The 21,205-nt window shown below is 46.7% G+C and overlaps 1 protein-coding gene across 10 annotated transcripts in view; it reads left to right on the top strand.

Annotated features, from left to right (window-relative positions):
- The first annotated feature begins 253 nt into the window (after nt 1–253).
- The window catches only part of SUFU (SUFU negative regulator of hedgehog signaling), an 82,268-nt gene continuing 61,316 nt past the window's right edge, over nt 254–21,205 (top strand). For 4 of the 10 annotated variants that reach the window (XR_006741717.1, XR_004987982.2, XR_004987979.2 and 1 more), the window contains exons 1-3: nt 254–646; nt 5,311–5,445; nt 18,761–18,897. Coding sequence is in view for 6 of the 10 variants with exons in the window: in XM_045582044.1 (XP_045438000.1) it covers nt 465–646; nt 5,311–5,445; nt 18,761–18,897 (454 nt within the window). In the remaining 4 variants the exon portion in view is untranslated. The remainder of the gene's footprint in view (nt 647–5,310; nt 5,446–18,760; nt 18,898–21,205) is intronic. The other 6 variants (XR_004987981.2, XM_036437911.2, XM_045582045.1 and 3 more) reach the window with 3 other exon arrangements.

Raw genomic sequence — 21,205 nt, forward strand, 5'->3', positions numbered from 1 at the left:
TGCGAGTCAGCAAACCAGTGACAGGTCCTTAGTTGGCGCACTTCCCAGGGCTTTTGAGGGACCCTAGCACCTCAGAAGGATGCCTGCACATCTCCATTGAAACCTGGGTTCCTCCTAACACTAGGGGGAGGCCAAGAGCTTTGGGACGCCTACAGGGGGAGGCGAGACTTACTGCCGAGGCACGCTGCCTCTGTGACTGGCACGGACGTCAGCCAATGGGGTCCGGGATCGGGCGCGCCGGGGCCCCGCCCCCTTGAGCGGCCCGCGGCCCCCCAGGCGCTCTCCGGCCCGCTCGGCGGCGGCCGCGGCCTGGGCGGACGGCTCTCCGTGCGCAGGCGCGGGTCCCAGCCCTCGCTGCAGCCCCCAGCGCCTCTGGGAGTCACACCTCCGGGGTCCGCCCGCCGCCGGCGCGTCAGTGCCCTCGCGCTCGCTCGTCTGTCCTCCCGGGTCCTCCCAGCGCCGGGATGGCGGAGCTGCGGCCTAGCGGCGCCCCCGGCCCCACCGCGCCCCCGGCCCCCGGCCCCACCGCTCCGCCGGCCTTCGCCTCGCTCTTCCCCCCGGGGCTGCACGCCATCTACGGAGAGTGCCGCCGCCTGTACCCGGACCAGCCGAACCCGCTCCAGGTCACCGCCATCGTCAAGTACTGGTACGGGGCCCGGGCCGCGGGGGACGGCGGCGGGCCGCGAGGAGTTTAAGCGCCCGCGGCGAAGTAGTTTGCGAGGGAGGAAAAGGAGGAGGAGGAGGAGGAAGAGGAGGGGGAATGGTTAAAGCACTGGGAAGAAGGGCTTCCTGCTGGGAGGGAGGGAGTTAAGGCTCCGGTTAGGAATGGGGACAAAGGGGTTAAAGAAGGCTGCGGGCAGCGAGTGGCTGACGGGGCTGCGGAGGCTGAAGGGTTAAGGGGGTTTGGAGAACGGAGTGAATTGGGTGTGTGGTGTGTGTGTGTGTGTGTGTGTGTGTGTGTGTGTGTGAGCCGAGGGGGGTCGGGAGGAGAGGGGGGACTGTAAACGTGGTGGAAGGAGGGGGCGCCTGCAGGGGGTCACCAGCGGGCGGGCCGGGGGAAGCCCGGAGGGGGTTGCGGCTGCACTGGGCCGGGCCGCGGGCGGGCCGTGGCGGGGGCGGGGGCGCCGTGGCGGGGCTTTGCAGGAGCGCGGCTGGCGGAGCTGGAGGGCAGGAGACTGGCCCGGGTACGGGTCCGAGGCGGGTCTGGGGCCCCGGGCTCCGCTTTGGGTGAGGAGGGGCGCTCGCTGTGAGCGGTGCGCTTGGGAAGCGGTGGAGGAGGAGGAGGGCAGCCTTTCTGTTGCTTTCCGGGGAGCTCAGACATCGTGTCAGCGCCGTGCTTTTGTGTCCTAAGTTTCACGAGACAACTCCCCCCCCCACCCCACCCCCGATAAACTTGGTGCTGACTCCGCACAGTTCTCCTCGTGCCGAGCTTCCCGCTAGCTCTGCAGCTGCTTTCCTTTATGGCACTGGCCAGGGCAGAGCCAGGGCTTGGCTGGGGATCGCAGGGGACCAGAGGAAACCCTCCAAGTGTGGGCCTCGGACAGGGTGGGGGGAAGGCGGTGAGATGCGGAGGAGCTTCCTAGCCACAAGCTTCAGGATGCAGGCAGCAGTTTCTCAGGGGGTCTCTGAAGGATCTCCGTTAAGGATCAGACCTTTTGCAGAGGGGCTGGCCTTGAAGTAGGAATGGTCTTCTCTAGTTTCCCATTCCTGTTTCATCCTGCAGCCTCAGGGCAAAACGGGCGTTATGGGAACTGTGGGAAAGAAAGCGCCTATCTTCATGATCTTTCTGGACCAAAAGTTGACTGAGGGATTGTTGAATATGTCCAGAACCACATTCTTGCAGGCAGTGTGTTAAGATGGAGCCCTGAAAGACTGTTCAGGCAGCTAGCTGCTTGGAGTGTGGCCATAGTTAGGATAGACCTGGGGGGAGGGGGGGGGAGTGAGTGGATGTCTCTTCTGGTTACCTCTCCCTTTAGGACTGAGTCTCCCCCAGGACAATGTCTTCCTCCAGAAATGGCAGAAGGTAGGCTCCGGAGGACTGGAGCATGTGAAGAAGTGGACAGTGTGGAGGACCAGCCACCTGCTCCTTAGGGGGAGCCGCGGGGAGCAGCCTGCTTCTGTCTGGTGGCCAGGAGGTGTGGCCAGTGGTACAATTCTTGGGTTGAGACGAGTTTATGAAGAGAGCTTCTGAATGAAAAGCAGCTCTTGATAACTTAATCCCCATTCTAATTGCACCTCTGTATTTAAATACGTATTGTGTTGAACTCTCCCGGATTGTGTCATGAGAAAAGTAGGCCAGGCTCTGCCATGCTGTTTGTTCAGGCCTCATTTGAGTGTAAAGAGGAATTGCTACACAGACTTGGGCGACTGTCTCTGTCTCCAAAGGATAGAGTTGTGTGTAAAAGGTGGCCATGAAGGATAGAGTTGTGTGTAATAGGTATGGGAGCACAGGCAAAGGACAAAGACTAGTTTGGGAAACTTACACCACCACCACCACCACCACCACCACCACCACCACCACCACCACCACCACCATCCCCCTCCTCCCCCCCTGTAGCAAGCTTGTTAACCAGGCAGGACTTATTTTCAGAGATGGACTAAATTCTAATGACGAGTCCAGGCAACTGTACAGCATTCTTTGCAATTAGAAATGCTTCCTAGATTCTTTATAGATTTGGATTGTGCATGATTAAGACCCTGAAATTAATTCATCGATTTCATTTGGGATTCCACCAAGGCCTCTTCAGTTCTCCTAACAGGATGACTGGCTGAGGCTGCCTGGGTCTGGCTGTGGCCCAGTGTACCTTGGGATTCCTTTTCTTGCAACAGAAGGGTGGCTCTTGGCTAATGCACCCTGGTCAGTAAGGACATTCTGAAAGCTGAGACTTCGGTGAGTAGGGATCAGAAGCAGAGAGGCAGAGCTTGTGCTCTGGGCCTACTCTAGTCCTGGGGAGTGAAGTCAGGTGTTCAAGGTACTAAGTCGAAGGATGCTGGGTCCTTGGATAACATCTTTTCTAAGTACAGAATATGAAAATTTTCTGCATACCCTTCTGCTTCCCATCAGGTTTCTGAGTAAGTAGAACAGAACTGTCTGTGCTGGGGATGAGGTTCGTTTGGTCTGACACTTGGTCATTCCCTGCAGTTGGAGTTTCAGGGTAAAGTCTCTCTCCTTGAGAGTGCGTCCTGGGAGCCGTGGCCAGAAAGAGGATTGTTGTGGAGTGGCAGGTGAAGCATGGAATGGCGGATGCAGTTTTGTCACTTGTTGCTGGGTGGACCAACGCTGAAGGAGGGTAGGACTGGGGTTTTGCAGCAGGACAGTGGAGCATACATGGAGCTTGTAGTCACTCCATCTGTTCTTGGGCTTTGCACTATCCTAGGGTCCTTTCAGAGTTAGCTGCTCTTTGCTTTTTTCCCTTCCCCGACAAGCTCTCCTAAATCCAACTGGTTGTGGAATTAGTCAGATGATTTTGGCAAAATCTGAGTTAAGGAAAGACAGGGAGATTTGTCCTTTTTTCTAATCCACTCAGTTGAAATTCTAAGCTATTTGTAGCAACTTTTTTTTTTTTTTTTTTTTACAAGTTCTAGAAATAACTTAGCATTTCTTAGCGGAGAATAAGGATTTTTACAAAAGCAAATAATATCCTGGCAAAGAGGATGAAAAGACACCTACTGGTTTTAAATAGTGCTTTAATTGCATGGTGTTGGCATGCTTGCTGGGATCACACATAAGCATGCTTTTTATTTGGTTGTCAGTGTTCCTTTAGCATATGAACCCAGTTGCAAAGTGCACTCTATCAATGTCCCAGGAGCAGCAAAGTTTTTGCAGTCTGTGGAACAGTCAGATGTCCGAGGCAGCTCAAATGCAGAGGTGTCTGTGAGCTAACTGCAGACTTCCTTCCACTGATGGTTTCCATTTATTTCATCTGTTTCTCAAGTCTACCAGTTTCCCTATCCATTCTGAAGAAAAGCAGGATTTAAGAAAAAGAGAGCACTAATTGGTCTACAAAAGGGAATCCTTATTGAATTAAATCCTCAGAATCAGGTAATGACCGAATCTCTTCCTCCACTGCCTTTCAGTTGGAATTATGTGGGAAGTTTAATGTGGTCTTCAGAGGCCCCAAATAATTTAATGTACAATTCTACCTTTGAGATGGTAGTCTGCTAGGGTCATCTTCCAGTTCTGAGCTCACATGGCTCAGCCTGGCTTCTCTGCAGTTATCTTTATCTGTGCTGAGGTGAGCTAGCCCAGGTTTGGCTTTTGTCATTTGCATGATGAAAGACCAGCTTTGGGCCCTGGCTGGTGTGGCTCAGTTGATAGGAGCATTGTCCTGTACACCAAAAGGCTGTAGTCCGATTCTCAGTTGGGCACATGTCTAGGGGTGCAGGTTCGATCCCTGGCCAGTCAGGGATCCCATGTGCAGGAGGCAACTGATTGATGTCTCTTTCCCCTCCACTCTCTCTCCCTCTCAATCAATCAATTAAAAAAAAAAAATGTCCTTGGGTGAGGATTAAAAAGTTTTCCCAGCCGAAACTGATTAGGCTCAGTGGTAGAGCGGCGGTCTGCGGACTGAAGGGTCCCAGGTTCGATTCCGGTCAAGGGCATGTACGTACTCTGGTTGTGGGCACATCCCCGGTAGGAGGTATGCAAGAGGCAGCTGGTCAATGTTTCTCTCTCATCGATGTTTCTAGCTCTCTATCCCCCTTCCTCTCTGTAAAAAATCAATTAAAAAAAAAAGATTAAAAAAAAAAAAGTTTTCCCAAACAACCAGCTTTGGTCTGTGGGGTACAGGCATGGATCTGAAGGCATTGGGTTTGTTCACAACAAAATGTAATTAACGAAGGGCACAGTTTAGTCTGTCCAAGAGGCAAGAGTGGAGCTGAGCCTCTGTTTCCATTCCCATTGGGGATGCTAAGGATGGTCTTTCAACAGAGGCCAATTGGATTGACAGATGCACCTCTTGCCTTGAAGCATGACATGTTTACAGGCACCATGAAGGAGAGATAATCCCTGCCAATCGCATTTGGGATTGGTAGTTTGAAACAGGAGGAAGCAAAAAGGGCAACCATCCAATCTGTTTTACTTCTAAAAGAGGTCCTACATGTTGGAAGGAGTCTGTCATGCGTGGGGAATTAGACAACTTCTAGCCACCTATCCCATGGTCTTATCCCAGAGAGGCGTGGCCTCCCTTTAGTTATCTTTCACCCCATTTTCCTTCAGTTTGGGGCCCCTCAGGTTTGTAAGACATCCCTTAGCTTCACACTGTCTGCTTTCAGATTCACACTAACAATCCTGTGTTTTGTCTTTTGCAGGTTGGGTGGCCCAGACCCCTTGGATTATGTTAGCATGTACAGGAACGTGGGGAGCCCTTCTGCCAATATCCCCGAACACTGGCACTACATCAGCTTCGGCCTCAGTGACCTTTATGGTGACAGCAGAGTCCATGAGTGAGTGTGTGCCACTTGTCCACCCTTCGCCTGCCTGTTCCTTAGCTTGAACCTTTTCTCTGAGGTTTTTCCATTGTAGAGATGATGATGTCATAGTCCTGTGGGGTTGGTACTTCTCAGGTGGAACTTCTGGGTGTCTGTCCTCTGCCTATATCTCCTTGTGCCAACAAGGTCCAGGTCAGCACCTGAGCTCTGCTTACCTGTGCAGGAAATTGTCAATGATGAGCAAGAGTTCTAAAACTATCAGGTTTTCCCAAGCTCGCTCTGGTGTTTGAGCTCAGAGGACAGGCAGCGTAGCTATGACTCAGAATTTGTGTTGATGCTTTTAAGTATACTTCTCTCCTACTAGCTTATTATGAAAAATTTTAAACATAAAGCAAAGTTGAAAGAAGCATATAGTGAATACTCATATACCCACTACCTAGATTCTGCCATTAACATTTTACTCTACTTGCTTCATCAAGAATATAACCATCTCTATAGCCATCTCTGTCCCTCCATCCATTTTACCTACTTCCTCTTTGAAACAGATTCATGGATTTTTATTTAATTTAGTGTTTAAAGATGAGGTAAGAATTGTGAGAGTTCTAACTTCTAGCATAAGTGCTAAGAGGTATTAAATTGGAATTATGGTAAGTGAATTTCTGGCAACATTCTTCTTCTACTGTCTTTTGTCTTCTTGTTTAGTGAAAAAAGGCCAGAAGCATTGGTTCCTTCAGCATACACTCATCAAGCACCTGTTTTGTAATAGAGATAGAATGTCATATGTGTTGGGAATAAAATTCCAAGAACATGGTTCTTACATTGAGCTCATGTTCTCGAAGGGAAGGAAGCGTAAAGAGAAGGTTGTAGTACTGAGTAATAAATGCTGCAACCCATGGATGTAAACATCCTCTAGGAACAGGAACTGTAACCAGCCTGCGGGGTCAGAAGCTCCAGGAAGGAGGTGACGTTTGAGAGGAATCCTGTAAGAAGGGGTCTGGGGTGAGAGCTGCATCTGACACTTGAAGACACCGACATTCACTTTGAGGACTGCGAGAGGCTTTAAAAATCTTCTAGCCCCATGTTTCCAAAACTTCTAGTGCTGCCTACATAATTTTTGCCACCTGTAGCATATTATCTACTGTGTCTTCTCTGTAAACTAACCCTCCTTTTAAAAATTGATATAAATAAATCTTTAAAAGTTAAATCGCTATCATATATGGAAACCAATATCATTTGCTGTATATTTAAAGGTAGTTATGGAAATAAACACAGTAATAACAAAGCATGGTTATTAAATTCTAGCTTAATACTGTGGCCTGTCACAGAATATTCTAAGCCTGAGGCCACCTTTCTCTTTGTTCAAAAGATTAGCAAGACATATGAGAGAGGTATTTAAAAAATATGTTAAGCCCAGCCTATGTGACTCAGTGGTGGAGCATCAACCTGTGAACAGGAGGTCATGGTTCAATTCCCGGTCAGGGCACATGCCTGGGGTACAGGCTTGAGCCCCAATGTGGAGCATGTAGGAGGCAGCTGATCAATTATTCTTTCTCATCATTGATGTTTCTATCTTTCTATCCATCTCCCTTTTTCCCTGAAATCAATAAAAATATATTTAAGGGGGAAAAAAGATATGCTAATACCAAATAGAACCTGACACCAGACATGATTAGAAAAACTGAAAGAGAATTGAAAAGGGAACTTTTTAAAAAGCATGATTCAGTATTATTTATTGTCACAGATAAATGGGAAACATTGATCTAGCCCACATCCCCTGGTTGTACAGCTGAGGTAAGTCCAGCAGCCTGCCAAAGGCCATATAGCAAGTTAAGGAGAGCAGCAGGATCTCCTGACTTTCCCACTGTTCTCTGCTGTCTCTTATGATTGGGAAGAAAGGAGTGTATGGGGCATTTTTTGTCTTTAAGATGATAATACAAGCAAACTTAAGAAGAAAAAAAAATTATATATATATATATATATATATATATATATATATATATATATATATATATTTCAGAGAGGAAGGGAGGGGGGAGAGAGAGAAACACCAATAATGAGAATCATTGACTGGCTGCCTCCTGCACGCCCCCTACTGGGGATCGAACCTGCAACCCTGGGCATGTGCTCTTGACTAGAATCAAACCTGGGACCCTTTGGTCTTCAGGCCGATGCTCTATCCACTGAGCCAAACCAGCTAGGCTGCCTTTCCATTTTAATTAATCACAATATATATTAAACATCTAGTGGGTAACTCCTCCCATTAATATCTTTCCTTCACCTCACAGTTTGTGGAAGGTAGACAAGCAGAAGCCCAAGGGTTCCCTGCATTTCTTGCCCCTGGCACGCTTCCTTTGGGGGCAGTAAGGGGAGCCCCATCCTGGTAGCCCTAAAAAAGGGTGAAGAGTAAACTGATTGGATGAGGCCTGGGATGGCTAGTTCCATCCAAGTTTTTTTTCTATTTACATTCATGAAAGGAAACAGGGCAAGAGAGCACTTGTTTGGATTAAAAGGTTCTCAAGAGGCTGTTTCTGAAGTTGGAGAGATGGAACAAGTTCCAGCTTGGAGCAGCCACAGGGGAGAACGGAGTGCTTTTCTGCGGAACCTAAGGCTACTCCCAACGACTTCAGCAGCAGAGACGGTCCTGTTGCTCTTGCCTGGACTTGGGAGGTGTGAGACAGCTGAACAGCAGCTGCCAAATGCTTGGAAGCTTGCAGCTCTGGCTTTTCCTTTGTGGCCAGACAGCTGTGGACTGGACTGTAGAGATTTGTGGGGCTCTGCAAGAGGTGGCTCTGTGAGGATTTTGGGCTGCCCCTGGTGCTGCCAGCAGCCCTGGCTGGACCCATGCTACGCCAGACCTAACCACAACGCACTCAGCTGACCAGGTGTAGATTATTTGTGATCTCAGGCAGTCTCCCCTAATGAGATTCCACTGGGCAGGTCATCTGTTACACGTCAGGCTGCTTCCAAAGACAGCTCTGGGTGGTATGGCCCAAAGTGTGGCAGCTCCACAGGGGGGAGCCTACGCCTCGCCCACAAACTGGCTTCTGGCAGGTGTGTCCATGGAGTTGGAGTTGTTCGCGCAACACACCCCCCCCCCCCCGCCCCCGTGGGGACTGGTTTTCTACGGCTGCCTCAGGTTTTGCCTTTCCCCCACAGGTTCCTCTCAGCTGGGCTCCCATGGAGTGAGTTATTTATTAAAACACTGGATACAGATTAACTTTTTCACTTGTTGTTTTGTGTGGTCTTAGTCCTCTACAGATGGGAAATGCTAATTTCCTTCTTACAAGCCTGGTTTGCAGGAACTTTTGTGCCATTTCATCCTCTAGGGTTCCCAGTGGAAACCCTGCCTTTGCCATAACACACCTGTCCTGAGAGCATGTTTCCCTCTTGGGTTGGGCATTTGCTTTCATCCCAAAGCTCTCACGAGACTAACAACTGGACTGCTTTTGTAAGCCACACACTGACAGCAGGTCCCCGCCCCGCCCCTAGCTGGGCCCAGCAGGCTGAGGAAGTGCTGTGTAGGCACATTGGAGGGCAGGCCTCCCTGAAGCTTCGGTCCCACTGCCTTTCTCTCAGCGGTCTCTAGTTTCAGGATGACTGTTGGTGTGACACGGTGACTGATGTCCGCTAAGGGCAGGGATCTGGGCTCCCGTGGGTTTAGCCCAGGGTGGGAGTAGGGGCCAGCAGTGGGACTAGGGCTCTTCCGGAAGCTGAAACCACCACTCTGGGTTGGATTTCAGGCTTCAGACCTCTGACTTTTGGAATGTTGAGACTTTCTTTTCTTTGGTAATCACAGGAACACCTAAGGCAGTGTGGGGCTCCCAGCAGATCTGTGCAGGTGTGTGGTTTCATCCTTTATCTAGCATTTCATTTGCAGCATAGATTAGCTCTTCCTCCATGGGGTAGTGATTCCAAATTGTTTCCTCAGCACTAAGGGACAGTGAGAAGAGGTTCCTTAAGCTGGCCCAGTCAAACTCACTTTAAAAAGTCCAAGAGGACGCTGTACCGGTTTGGCTCAGTGAATAGAGCAACAATCTGTGGACTGAAGAGTCCTGGTTTTGATTCTGGTCAAGGGCACATGCCCAGATTGCAGGCTTAATTCCCAGTAGGGGGTATTCAGGAAGTAGCCAATCGGTGATTCTCTCTCATCATTAATGTTTCTGTCTCTTCCTCTCCCTTCCTCTCTGAAATCAATGAAAAAATACATATTTTTTTAAAAAGTCCCAGAGGAGATGATTATGAGACTTATTGTGGTGAGTACTTGGTAAGGCATATACATGTTGAAAGACTGTGTTGTGCTCCTGAAATATGTCAAATATGTCATAATGTTATATGTCAGTTGTAACTTGTAAAAAGAAGTCTGAGAAGCCTAACTACTGACCAGCACTGGGGATTTCCTTCTCTTCCTGCAGAGAGAGGCATACTGGAAGCCTTTATGGATTTGACTTGATCAGATCTCTCAGTCCTAGGATTCTTCCCTGTTCAGCCTGTCTTTCTAGACTCCCATCTTTCACACTGTGACTTCTCCACATTGAATTCTGATCCTCACACCTGCCATGTTCTAGGTCTGTGTTTGTCAGCATCTGTTTGTCAGCAATTAGGAGCCAGTGGTCCAGATTGAGGGACACACACACACACCATTGCCCAGGTCCTGAATCTGGATTTTAACCTTTGACTCCTAAATTTATTCCTCTCTCCTGCCTCTGGGGTATCCCACTCAGCTATGTTTTGTTTCAGTATCTCACTTCTGATGTCTGTTCCTAAGATATGTGTGGAGTGATCCTATCCTGACAAAGTAGGAATCCAGCCGGGAATCCTTTGGTACATGGGACGATGTGCCCTTTGTCATGTGCCCTCTGACCTGAGCCCTGTAGAAATGGTCTTTTCTCCCCTGCACACATCCTTGACAGCGCACTGACCTGCCTGTGAGCTCTCCTGCACTCAGTGTTGGACTGTGCAGCACACCCCACCAGCAAAGCTATGTCAAGTTCCCAATACGAGCAGACTGTTGGAGAAGATGATATGTTGGGGTTGGGGACAATGAGAAGTTGTCATATCCCTAACTCTGGTCCCTGGAAACCCCAACATCTGTTTGACAAGAAATGGCAGTGGCTGGGAAAGAAGAAAGAAGATAGTGTGGATTGGGGCTGGAAACAGCTTTTGACTTTATCTGACTTCTCTTACCCTGTGATCTTCGGTGCTTCCAGAGACTTAAAAAATGTAACAATAGCAAACCCTTATAGTTTTTGCTGTGTGCAAGCACTCTTCTTAGTATTTTATATGAACTCATTTCATCTTCACACAGTCTTTATGGGGTAGTGATTATTAATATTATTTTCCAAGGAAACTGAGGCAGAAAGATGTTGAGGTACTTAGGTACTTAGCTAGTGAATCCTGGAGCTGAGCTATAAATTCAGGGACTCCTGCTCCAGATGTCCTCACCCTTTCCTTCCCTTCCTTTACCTGTGTAAAGAGGAGGGTAGGGCTAGAGACCATTATTACGATTATGCACTTAAGTTCAAAGGTATCTTGGCTTAATGGAGTGTGAATAGTTAAGGAGGAAGTGCTTTGTAGGGGAAATGTTGAGCTGAATATTGAAGTAACTTTACAGAGAAGAAAGAGTCCTGCTGGGTAATGGCAAGAGGGTAGAACTGGAGAGCAGGCCACAGAATCCTGTGTCAATCTGTGAAGGATTTTTGTTCTGATAAAAGATGTCTGCCCTGGCCGGGGTGGTTTAGTTGTTTGGGCATCGTCCCATGTACCAAAGGATTCCCGGTTGGATTCCTACCTCGTCAGGGCATAAGCTCAGGTTTCAGTTCTTATTTCCCAGTAGAGGGCATTTAGGAAGCAGCCGATTGATGTTTGACACATTGATGCTTCTTTCTTCTCTCCCTCACCCTCTCTCTTTCTCTAAAAATCAATTAAAAAAAATTTTTTTAAAGAAGAAAAAAAAAAGATGTCATCCTGCAGAGGATATTTTTTCCTTCAATCTTTATATGAATACTAGAGGCCCGATGCATGAAATTCGTGCATGGTGTGTGTGTGTGTCCCTCAGCCTGGCCTGCACCCTCTCCAATCTGGGACCCCTCGGGGGATGTCCGACTGCTGGTTTAGGCCCAGAACCAGAACCGTTGTCAGGACTGTTTGGGGCTAGGCTGTTTATCAGTGAGTTATCAAAGCTTCTCAGAGTGATGTGGTTCATTGGGCTCCAAGCTTTTTACTTGATTGTCAGTGAAAGCTAATGGCCTTCAAGGATCCCTTACCTTCCTACTCCCTCCCATGTTATTCAGGCTTCTTAAGTCCTGGGTCATAGAACCAGCTTTGCCACAAGAAGGCCAATCAAGGAGATGTTTTGTTTTTCCAGCACTGACCCTGAGAGTGCTTGGAGTCCTGCCTCTGACCACTAGTTTCCCTTACTCTGATCTCAGGCTTTTCAACATGAGGTCAGGAACTCAGGAGCCATGCCTGTGGGGAGGGGTAAGTACTAGAGAATGGGGCCTGGCCCAGGCTCCCGATCCCAGGGCGTCAAGCTGGCGGCTGCGATTTCTGCCTGTGATGGATTTGATTCCCAAATGCTTCAGAAACACTTGGTGGTTAGAGGGGAAAAACATAATGGAAACAGACAGATGACGCTGTGGCTTGCCCTAACCCCTTTCCTTCTTGCTCTAGTTTTTCCAGGATATTGAGTTGCAGACATGCTGGATTCCTGCCCTCTTAAAGCTAGTGTGGAAATTTCTCATTTCTGTAGCCAGGGCTTTTGCAAAGAGAAAGAGCCCAGAAGGATAGCAGTAGCGGAGCAGGGAGCCTTTGAGGTTGAAGCTTTGCAAGAACATTGCTGATGTGGGTCCCTTAGTTCTGTAGCCGGGGGCAGTGTCCACAGCATTTCATGCATGTCGCTCCCTGCTCAGAACCATCCAGTGGCTTTCCATGCAGTTGGTGCTCTCTGAAGTTGTACAGCGCTCTGGTCACTCAACCATGTGAAGATGGTAGGTAGTGAAAATAGCTAGTGCAAAGTCCCTGTGGTAGGAAGGAGTCCAAGGAACAGAAAGAAGGCTGGTATTTTTGGGACTTGGTAAGAGAGGAGAGTAGTGGAGCAAGATGAGGTGGAGAGTTTGAAGGCATTGTAAAGAACGTGACATTTGACAAGTTATCTGTTGATCAGAAAGGGAAGCAAAGGGATGATGTGTTGGATGGAGGCCAGAAGTGAGCCTTTAGGAAACCTTTGCAGTAATGTGGGACCTCAGCATTGGTACAAAGGCAAGAGAATAGAGTTTAGTGATGGTTTTATTTCCCTAAAAAGGAAACGGCAGCAAAAGTGGCTCAAAGGAAATGCCATTAAGTATTTGAATCTGACTTTGATAGTGACTGAGAGGAAGACTCATTGCTTTTTAATACTGTCTTATCTTGTTTGTGTTTGACTGTCTCAGCCTGATTATCTTTTTGGATGACAGTGGGAATATTATTTCCATTTAGCATTTGCTCAGCTGTGACATAATGTGCTCATGTACAGAACACGCAAAAGTACAGTCTTTGGGGAACTGAGATGCTGAAAAGATTTGTTTCTTCCCATTACCCTCAATCAGATTTCTTAATCTTCTAGGGCAGCTGGTTCCCAGAGTCCTGAAGGATAGTGGGTGGACAAAAGGTCCTTGTGAAGAATGCCTGGCTCTTGGGTATGCAGGAAGCCCCCAAGCTGTACACCTATAAGCAGATGGCGCCTCATTTCCAAAGTCAGACTGTGGCCTTGCTGCCTTTGGCCTAGCCTGTCTTGTCTTGTCTTTTCTTTTCTTTTTTCTTTTTTTAAAGATCTTTGTATACATGTTGCCTTATGCCAAAGCCAAGAGTGTGGCAGCTGTTAATGATGCCAAGAAACCAGGCACCAGGCTTTTCCTTAGCCCGAAATTCCTAGAGAGCATCCAGTTGGCTTGAAATCCCCCAGGGTATTGACTGACCTTTCAGTTCTTTGATGGCCGCTAGGAGTGGCGGGACAAGGTACAGTAGGTCTCCACTAGGGGAGAGTGAACGGTGAGTTTTCACCGCCCTGCAGAGAAAGGGTATGCTGCTCTGGGCTTGGTGTTTTTGTTCAGTTTAGTGTCTCAGTCTGGGAAGCTCTTTGCCCACTGGGATAGAGTTAAGCCACCCTAAGTGTTGGAAGCCAGGTGAGATTGCTTGGCTGGATTATCAGCTGAATCAGTCCTGGAAGCTACTATTTTTAAACTTGTGGAATGCTGTGGGAATGTGCTCCTTGGCTCCAAGCAAGGGATCTCAGGAAACATCAACCTGAGCGAGGCAAATGCATTCCCTATATCTGGTTGGATGGCATGTAGTGGAAAGAGCATCTCCTACTCAGAGTTAAAACTCAATGGTACCCTAGTCAGTTTGGCTCAGTGAATAGAGCGTTGGCCTGTGGACTGAAGGGACTCAGGTTCCATTCTAGTCAAGGGCATGTTCTTCGGTTGGAGATTCCCCGATCCTGGCCGGGGTGCATGCAGGAAGCAACCAATTGATGTGTCTTTCCTACATCGGTGTTTCTCTCTGTCTCTCCCTCTTTCTTCCGCTCTCTCTAAAAATTCTCGGTGAGGATTAACAACAAAACACCAAAAAACCTCAAATGTGACTGGCCTGCACGGTAGCCTCCTCAGACTTCCAGCTCAGTGTGAGGGTGCAGTCTTAGCTGTTGGGTTTTTTCTTACTCTTTCTTGTTTCTAAATTTCTTTTAAAATGTTTCAATTATGGTTGACATTCAATATTATATTAGCTTCAGGTTTATAGCATAATGGTAAGACATTTATATAACTTATGAAGTGATTCCCCTGATAAGTCTAGTACCTACTTGACACTATAGTTATTACAATAATATTGATTATATTTCCTTTCTTCTTGGCAGAGGTGACTGTTATATCCCTATGATTGTTTTTAACTTCCAGTTTGTACTTTTTAATCCCTTCACCTTTTCCCCCAGTCCCTCAACCCCCTTACCACCTTGTTTTTTCTCTATTTTTTAAAAATTGATTTTAGAGAGGAAGAGAGAGAGAGATAGAGAGAAACATTTATCAGCTGCCTCCCAAATATGACCTGACCAAGGATTAAAACTGCAACCTGGGTATGTGCCTTGACCAGGAATCGAATACTACCTTTCAGGGGGGGACACTCCAGCCAATTGAGCATACCATTCTTTGGCTAGGGCACATTCTTTTTTTTTCTTCTTTTTTTAGATTATATAAAATTAATATATTATAGCTGGAATTTAAAAAAAAATCTTAGCTATATCAGAATATTACTATATAAACGTATTTCAAAAGAATTTTATAATATTTTACACATAGTATATAAATATTATATATAGTACTTTTGTAATTATCAAATACCATTTTAAAATAGCTAATGAAATGTCAATAATTGTGAACTGTTAAAAATAAAAACATCATATTTGCAAATGTTAATTTAGTAATTATTTACTGAATTCTGTTGTAATAATGGCTGTCACTCAAAGCGTGATAGCAGTCAGGAAGAATCCAAGGCCTAATTGAGGGTTCTGGGAGGAATCCAACGTCGGGAAAGTCTCCTCTATTCATCTTCCGCCTGACGTTAGCGGTCATTTTTGCCTCTTGGAGGCCGAGTGATACCTTCTTAGTCAGATGCTTTGAGACAGACCTTTGGGCAGGTTCCAGGGATTGGGCAACTGTATCTAGGATTCAAGGCACATGTTCTTCCTGCCAGCAGGTTTGATGTTACTCTTAAGGCTGGCACAGCCTTGCCTAGGCTCGCCGTGCCTAGGACAAAGCCAGCCTGTCCCCTGGGCACCTCAGTGAGCAGGGTCAGTTCTTTAGCTGGAAACAATTTTTAGGGGCCATTTTACTCATACTTCTGCAACAAGACAGTTAGAACCCCGCAGCCCTGGTGATTCCTGGTAGTGAGTGAGTGAGGGGAGAATCTGTAATGTTTTTGTTGTTGTTTTTAATTCCTGTTGTAAGAAACTCCACCAACCAGTTTTTTAGCAAAAATCTTTTGCTCTAATCCAGATCCCACTTTCTGCCACACATGCTGATTTTCTCTCGTCTTCCTTTCCCAGAAGATGCGAGAGTCAGCTGCTCCTAGAAAAGGGGCTTCATCCTCTGGTCAAACAAAACAGCTTTGGCTGGAGAAGCTCTCATGTTGAGGAAATACAGACCAAGCCAGGCCCCTGCTGGGGACTTTAAAGACTGAATGACTCTGTCACTTGGCTATTGCCTAAGCAGTCTGCTTTGAGAGAGACCTGACAGGCCCCAGGTTGTGTGTTTATCCTGAGGCAGGCCCATTCCAAACTCATGTTTCAGAGTTTAGAGGTTGTGTTCAGCCAGCCTGGTGGGTGGTAATCAAACCCAGGTGGAGACCATCTGGATGGGCCTGCCCCTCCCAGTCAGTCCCATGAAAGCTGGCCTGCCCACCACACAACTGGCCTAGAAAGCACCCTGTGTGCAGGCAGATGGTGTACATGTGCATGTGTGCACAACCCTCCTCAAGAAAGTGGTGCTGCTTGGATACATTATTTTTCTCTCTCTGCATCCAAGGGTTCCCCCTATTGCACATGCCAAGGAACGTGTTTTTTTAAGTCTGTTTCTCAAGTTTTTGTGGTTAGAAATCATGTATTTTTCTTGGCCCAGCACGAAAGGCCTGGAGTAATCGTCTCATACATTTTACAAAGCTCCTCTAATTGGTGGCTGCTTGAAATCTTCCCTTTGACCTAGTAACCCAGCTCCTTTTGTAGAGTTTTAGCTCCCAGTCAGTCTTGCATTACCCCAGTTCCTCACACTCCTGTCGTATCCGCAGCCCTTGGGAAGCAGGTCTTCTAGCCTCAATTTGCTTAGCTGTTTCCTCAGCCTTCCTGCATGGCATTGCCCCCAAACAGGGCAGTTCAGCAAGGAAAGAAATATTATAGTTTACACTGCTTCCTGCCAAGCATCTTCTTGTGTGGTATCCAAAACTCAAGGCGTGTACCCTCAAAATGGATTTTATTTCCCACACTGTTAAATGCTCATAGCAAATGCAAGCCATGGACACCTCCTTTGCATAGAATTGGGTATGGCCATGGTGACTTTAAGGATGGGTTCCTTTTCAGTCCTTGAGAGAATTTAGCTGTGAGAGGTAATCTCCTCACCACAGCATGTGCAGGAAGCCTGAGTTCATCCAGGCACACAACCGGGTAGGGCTGGTGTCAGAGCTCCTGAGACTTTGAATATCTTTCTCTCTAGTTTCTGGGCCTGGTCTTTTGGGGTTCGTGGTGGTGATGATGATGATGACGATGTAAAGATGCCACATGAAATTCCAGGGTTCAGCATTGGCTGTCACTATCCCTTCAGAATTCTCCCCTCCGTTTCAAGCCTGTTCCAGTAGCTTGGCTGGCAAGGAGGTGTGGGCTGTCATCTTAGTTTATGGTTTGTATTTGTATGCTGAGGAACTAACATGTGTATAATCATTGTAGCTCATGTTTGTACAAGATCTAATTACTGAAAATTATATCATGAACACATTTTAGCTTTTAATACTTCCCATGCTGGCAGACCTCCTGAGCTCTCAGGAACTCTCCCTGGTGCTCCCCTCACCTAGGGAGGTGTGTCACACACACACACACACACACACACACACACACACCCCGCAACCAGGCCTTGCTCTCTAATCCATATAATTTCCCTCTCTCCTCTCGCAGAAGTCCATTCCAGGGACTTCGCTGGAGACTTACGGCTCCTGAACACTTCCTAGCAGACAGGGAGGCAGGTGCTCCTTGCCTCGTCATCACTGTGATGACTGTGGCTGCAGAGGCAGTAACTGGTCATTCTGGGCCGCCTAGATGGGAAGAGAGGGCAAACTTTGCTTCCTGAAGGTTCCAGTGATTGAAGAGTGCCCATGGGCTGCCAGATTTTAGAAATTCTTTGTGCTGATTAATGAATGCACATAGAATATGCAGGCCTCCCACACTCCCCCTGTGGTAGTGCACTGACCACCATGGGGCAGCTCCTACGTTGAGTGTCTGCCCCCTGGTGGTCAGTGCATATCATAGTGACTGGCCAGTAGTTCCAGTCAGTCAGTTATAACAGTCCCCTAGGCTTTTATACAGATAGTTTTCATAGATAGGTAATAGGTAGGCAGATAGACAGTTTTCATATAAATAACTATAGATTACCACACACACACACACACACACACACACACACACACACACACGTAAAATTATAAAGGCTGTGAACTATTTTGAAAACTGTTTTGTAGTTTCACTAAAAAAAAAAATCCACTTTTGAGTAATTACCTACAATATGTGAAGATATATATCAACAAAAGGACTTATTCATCAATGTTCATAACATTATTTATAATAACAAAATTCTGGAAATAACTCCATAGCTCATCATCAGGCAAGTGGGTAAATAAAGTGCAGCATATCACTATAAGGGGATTCTATTCAGCAATAAAAAGGGTTGGTTATTGACACATGCTATAGCGAAATTCAGACTCGATGAGATTAAACGAACATCATCTGCATTATCTTTCACCTATTTCATTTATATATTGATTTTATGAACACTGGAATATAACCCAAAAGTTGCAGGTAAATTAAGAGTCAAGGCCCAGGCTGGATAGCTCAGTTGGTTAGAGCATCATCTCAATGTGCTAAGCCTAAGGGTTCAATCCCCAGTCAGGGCACATACAAGAATAAGAATCAACCAATGAATGTCTAAGTAAATGGAACAACAAATCAAGTTTCCCTGTCTCTCTCCTTTCCTCTCTTTAAAAAGAAAATGAAAATAGCCGAAAAAAATAAAAATAAAAAATAAAAAGAATATGCAGGCCTCCCAGTATTTGGAATCTGTCCTGGGACCTATCTGAAAATGCACTCTTGTGGGCCAAGGTGGGGGTGGGAGCAGAGAAAGGGTCTCATCCTCACAAGCATACAGCAGGACTTGAACCTTAGCAAACTTAGTAGATGCTTATTAACAACTTGAAGGAATATGGAGCATGAATAGGGAAGGGTAGGCCCTCAATCACACAGAAAGGAATGCTCCAGAGCCACAAAATGTGGAACTCATAATTTAGGGTGCCAGGAGGGGAATTTGATTGGCTGGGCTAAGGTCATACACAAGTGTTGTAGCTGGCTGGAGGTGAGGTGAGTTCTGGTTCCTTATTGAGGTCCTTTTTGACCTCGAGGCTCACACAATGGGATATTCCTCTGACTAAGGGGTTTAGATGCTGAGGCCACCAAGAATAAGGGAGAACTTCAATTAGGCTTTCCAAACAGTATTATTGTTTTTTTCCTAAGGTAGTTGAACTAAAAACATTTGTTTTTTATTTCTTTTAGATTTACAGGAACAGATGGGCCTAGTGGTTTTGGCTTTGAGTTGACATTTCGCCTGAAGAGAGAAACAGGGGAGTCTGCTCCCCCAACATGGCCAGCAGAGCTAATGCAGGGCTTGGCCAGATACGTGTTCCAATCAGGTAAGAGCCCCAGGAGATGGTTGGTTGGTGGTTTTACTGTCATGGATTTGGTTGTCTTTGGAACTCACAGGTATGCTTTGATGTCTGCAGAGTGACCTTTCCTGGGAGTACTACACCCCATTTGTACCATGAGGGTGATTTGTTTTGCCTGATGTTTTGGGTGGAAAGCTACCTGGGACATGGAGGAGAAGGATATGCCACTATGACCTCTGGCAGCAAGTGAGAATCCTTGCTGCTGTTCTGATACCCTGAGTCCTGTTACAGTCTGCCAGCCATGCTTCTGATTTCCATTGAGCCAAAGGCCAACTTGGGCATGGAATGGATTAGCTCTTCTCTGTCTGCCCCATTTTCCATAATTAGCCTGGTCCTGGCTCCCTGCTGCCAGTGGCCTAAACCATCTCAGTCTCTGGGGCCTCAAGGATACATGTTAATCTTGACTAAGGATTGGGTGAATAGGAAGAGAGAGAAGGGGGAGGAGGGAAGGAGAGAGGGAGGGAAGGAGGGAGGGAGAGAGGGAGGGAAGAGAGAGAGAAAGAGAGAGAGAGAATGGGTGCTTCTGTACCTCTGCCTTCTGCTGCTCCTCTGAGTCTCGGTGTGCTTTTCCCTTTCCTTCTAGTTGTAGAATTCCACTCAGCCAGCCTTCCTGTGGTTCTGGATGATGTCTTTTACAATAGTAGTAGTTTTGAAATTGTTGTGCAAGGCAGCAGTTCAGGTGTTTACCCATGCTGCCATCTTGGTTTCTCTCCAAAGAATTTCTTTATAATGAAATGATTTGGGAAGCTATCACTTTAAGGAAATGATCAAATGTAGCAACACCAATAATGAAACAAATTATGTTGTTAGGTACCTCCTTGTGCATTGCAGTGTGAAGTATAAAATATCAACTATGTAGCACTTTTCCAAAAAAATGTTTCATATGAATTGAATTCTGAGCAAATGGACAAATCCAGATTGTGGGGCATTTAATTAATTAATTAATTAATTAATTAAAATATATTTTATTGATTTTACACAGAGAGGAATTAAGAGAGTTAGAGAGTTAGAAATGTCGATGAGAGAGAGTCATCGACCAGCTGCCTCTTGCACACACCCCCACTGGGGATGTGCCCGCAACCAAGGTACGTGCCCTTGACTGGAATCGAACCCGGGACCTTTCAATCCGCAGGCCAACGCTCTATCCACTGAGCCAAACTGGTTTCAGCTAGATTGTGGGACATTTTATAAGACAACTGCCTAGACTCTTCAAAAAATGTCAGTCCTAACCTATTTAATAAAGATGGAATATGCAAATTGACCATCACTCCATGACAAATCTGGCAGTGCCCACAGCCAATAAGGAGGGAATATGCAAATTGATACAACAAATATGGCAGCAGCCATTCCACCCCACCCTGACTACTCCAGGCATGGAGCAGCCTGGGCAGGGTGAGAAGTCTGCTATGAGGGGGGTGGCAGGAGGTGGAAGGAGCTATAGGAGGGTGGCAGGGCCGGAGTGAAGGCAGAAGTCGATGGCCAGAGCAAAGGCCGGCATCCCAGGTGCCAGAGGGAAGCCGATGCTGGCAGCCAAGGAATCTTCGTGCATCGGGCCTCTAGTGAAAGATATAAAAAGACAAGGGGTGGGGACTATCCTAAATTGAAGGAAACGACAGTTTAAATGCACTTATGATCCTGGATTGGGTCCTAAATTGAAAAAATAAGTTCATTTGTAGGGCACTTGGAAAAATAGAAATACATACTGTGTATTAGATAATTGTATTGTGCAACTGTGAAGTTCCTTGGGTATGATACATACATTATTATGGTTAATGTCCGTGTTCTTAGGAGATAATAGCTGAAGTATTTATGAATGCAATGATATGATATCTGCAACTTAATTTAAAAAAAAACTTTTGTAGGCTCCTCTGAGTTCTTCTTCTTCTTTTTTAAATTTATTTTCAGGGAGAGAGAGAAAACATTGATTTGTTGTTCCACTTATTTATGCATTCATATGGGAGTGAGGCACTGTGTTATACCAGATTTATAGAGAGGTGACGTAGCGTGTTCAAGATCAGAGCTCTAGTAGGTGCAAAGGCAGAATTTGAGTCTAGGCAGCGTAACACTAATGCCGTTCTTATAACCATGATGCCATGTTGCCTGTAGCTCAGCTGATGTCTGGGCTGCTGGATGTCTCGGGCTAGAAGGTGAGATTTGCCAGTCATCCATATGGGTGATTGCATGATCTCTGAGCTCCATGATACCTTGCTTGAATATTCAGGATCATGTGGAAAATCGAGGAGGGCAAACGCCTAATAAGTAGTGTCCATTTCCA

This window comes from Pipistrellus kuhlii, unplaced genomic scaffold (genome assembly GCF_014108245.1).
Source record: "Pipistrellus kuhlii isolate mPipKuh1 unplaced genomic scaffold, mPipKuh1.p scaffold_m20_p_15, whole genome shotgun sequence".
Lineage (NCBI taxonomy): Eukaryota > Metazoa > Chordata > Mammalia > Chiroptera > Vespertilionidae > Pipistrellus > Pipistrellus kuhlii.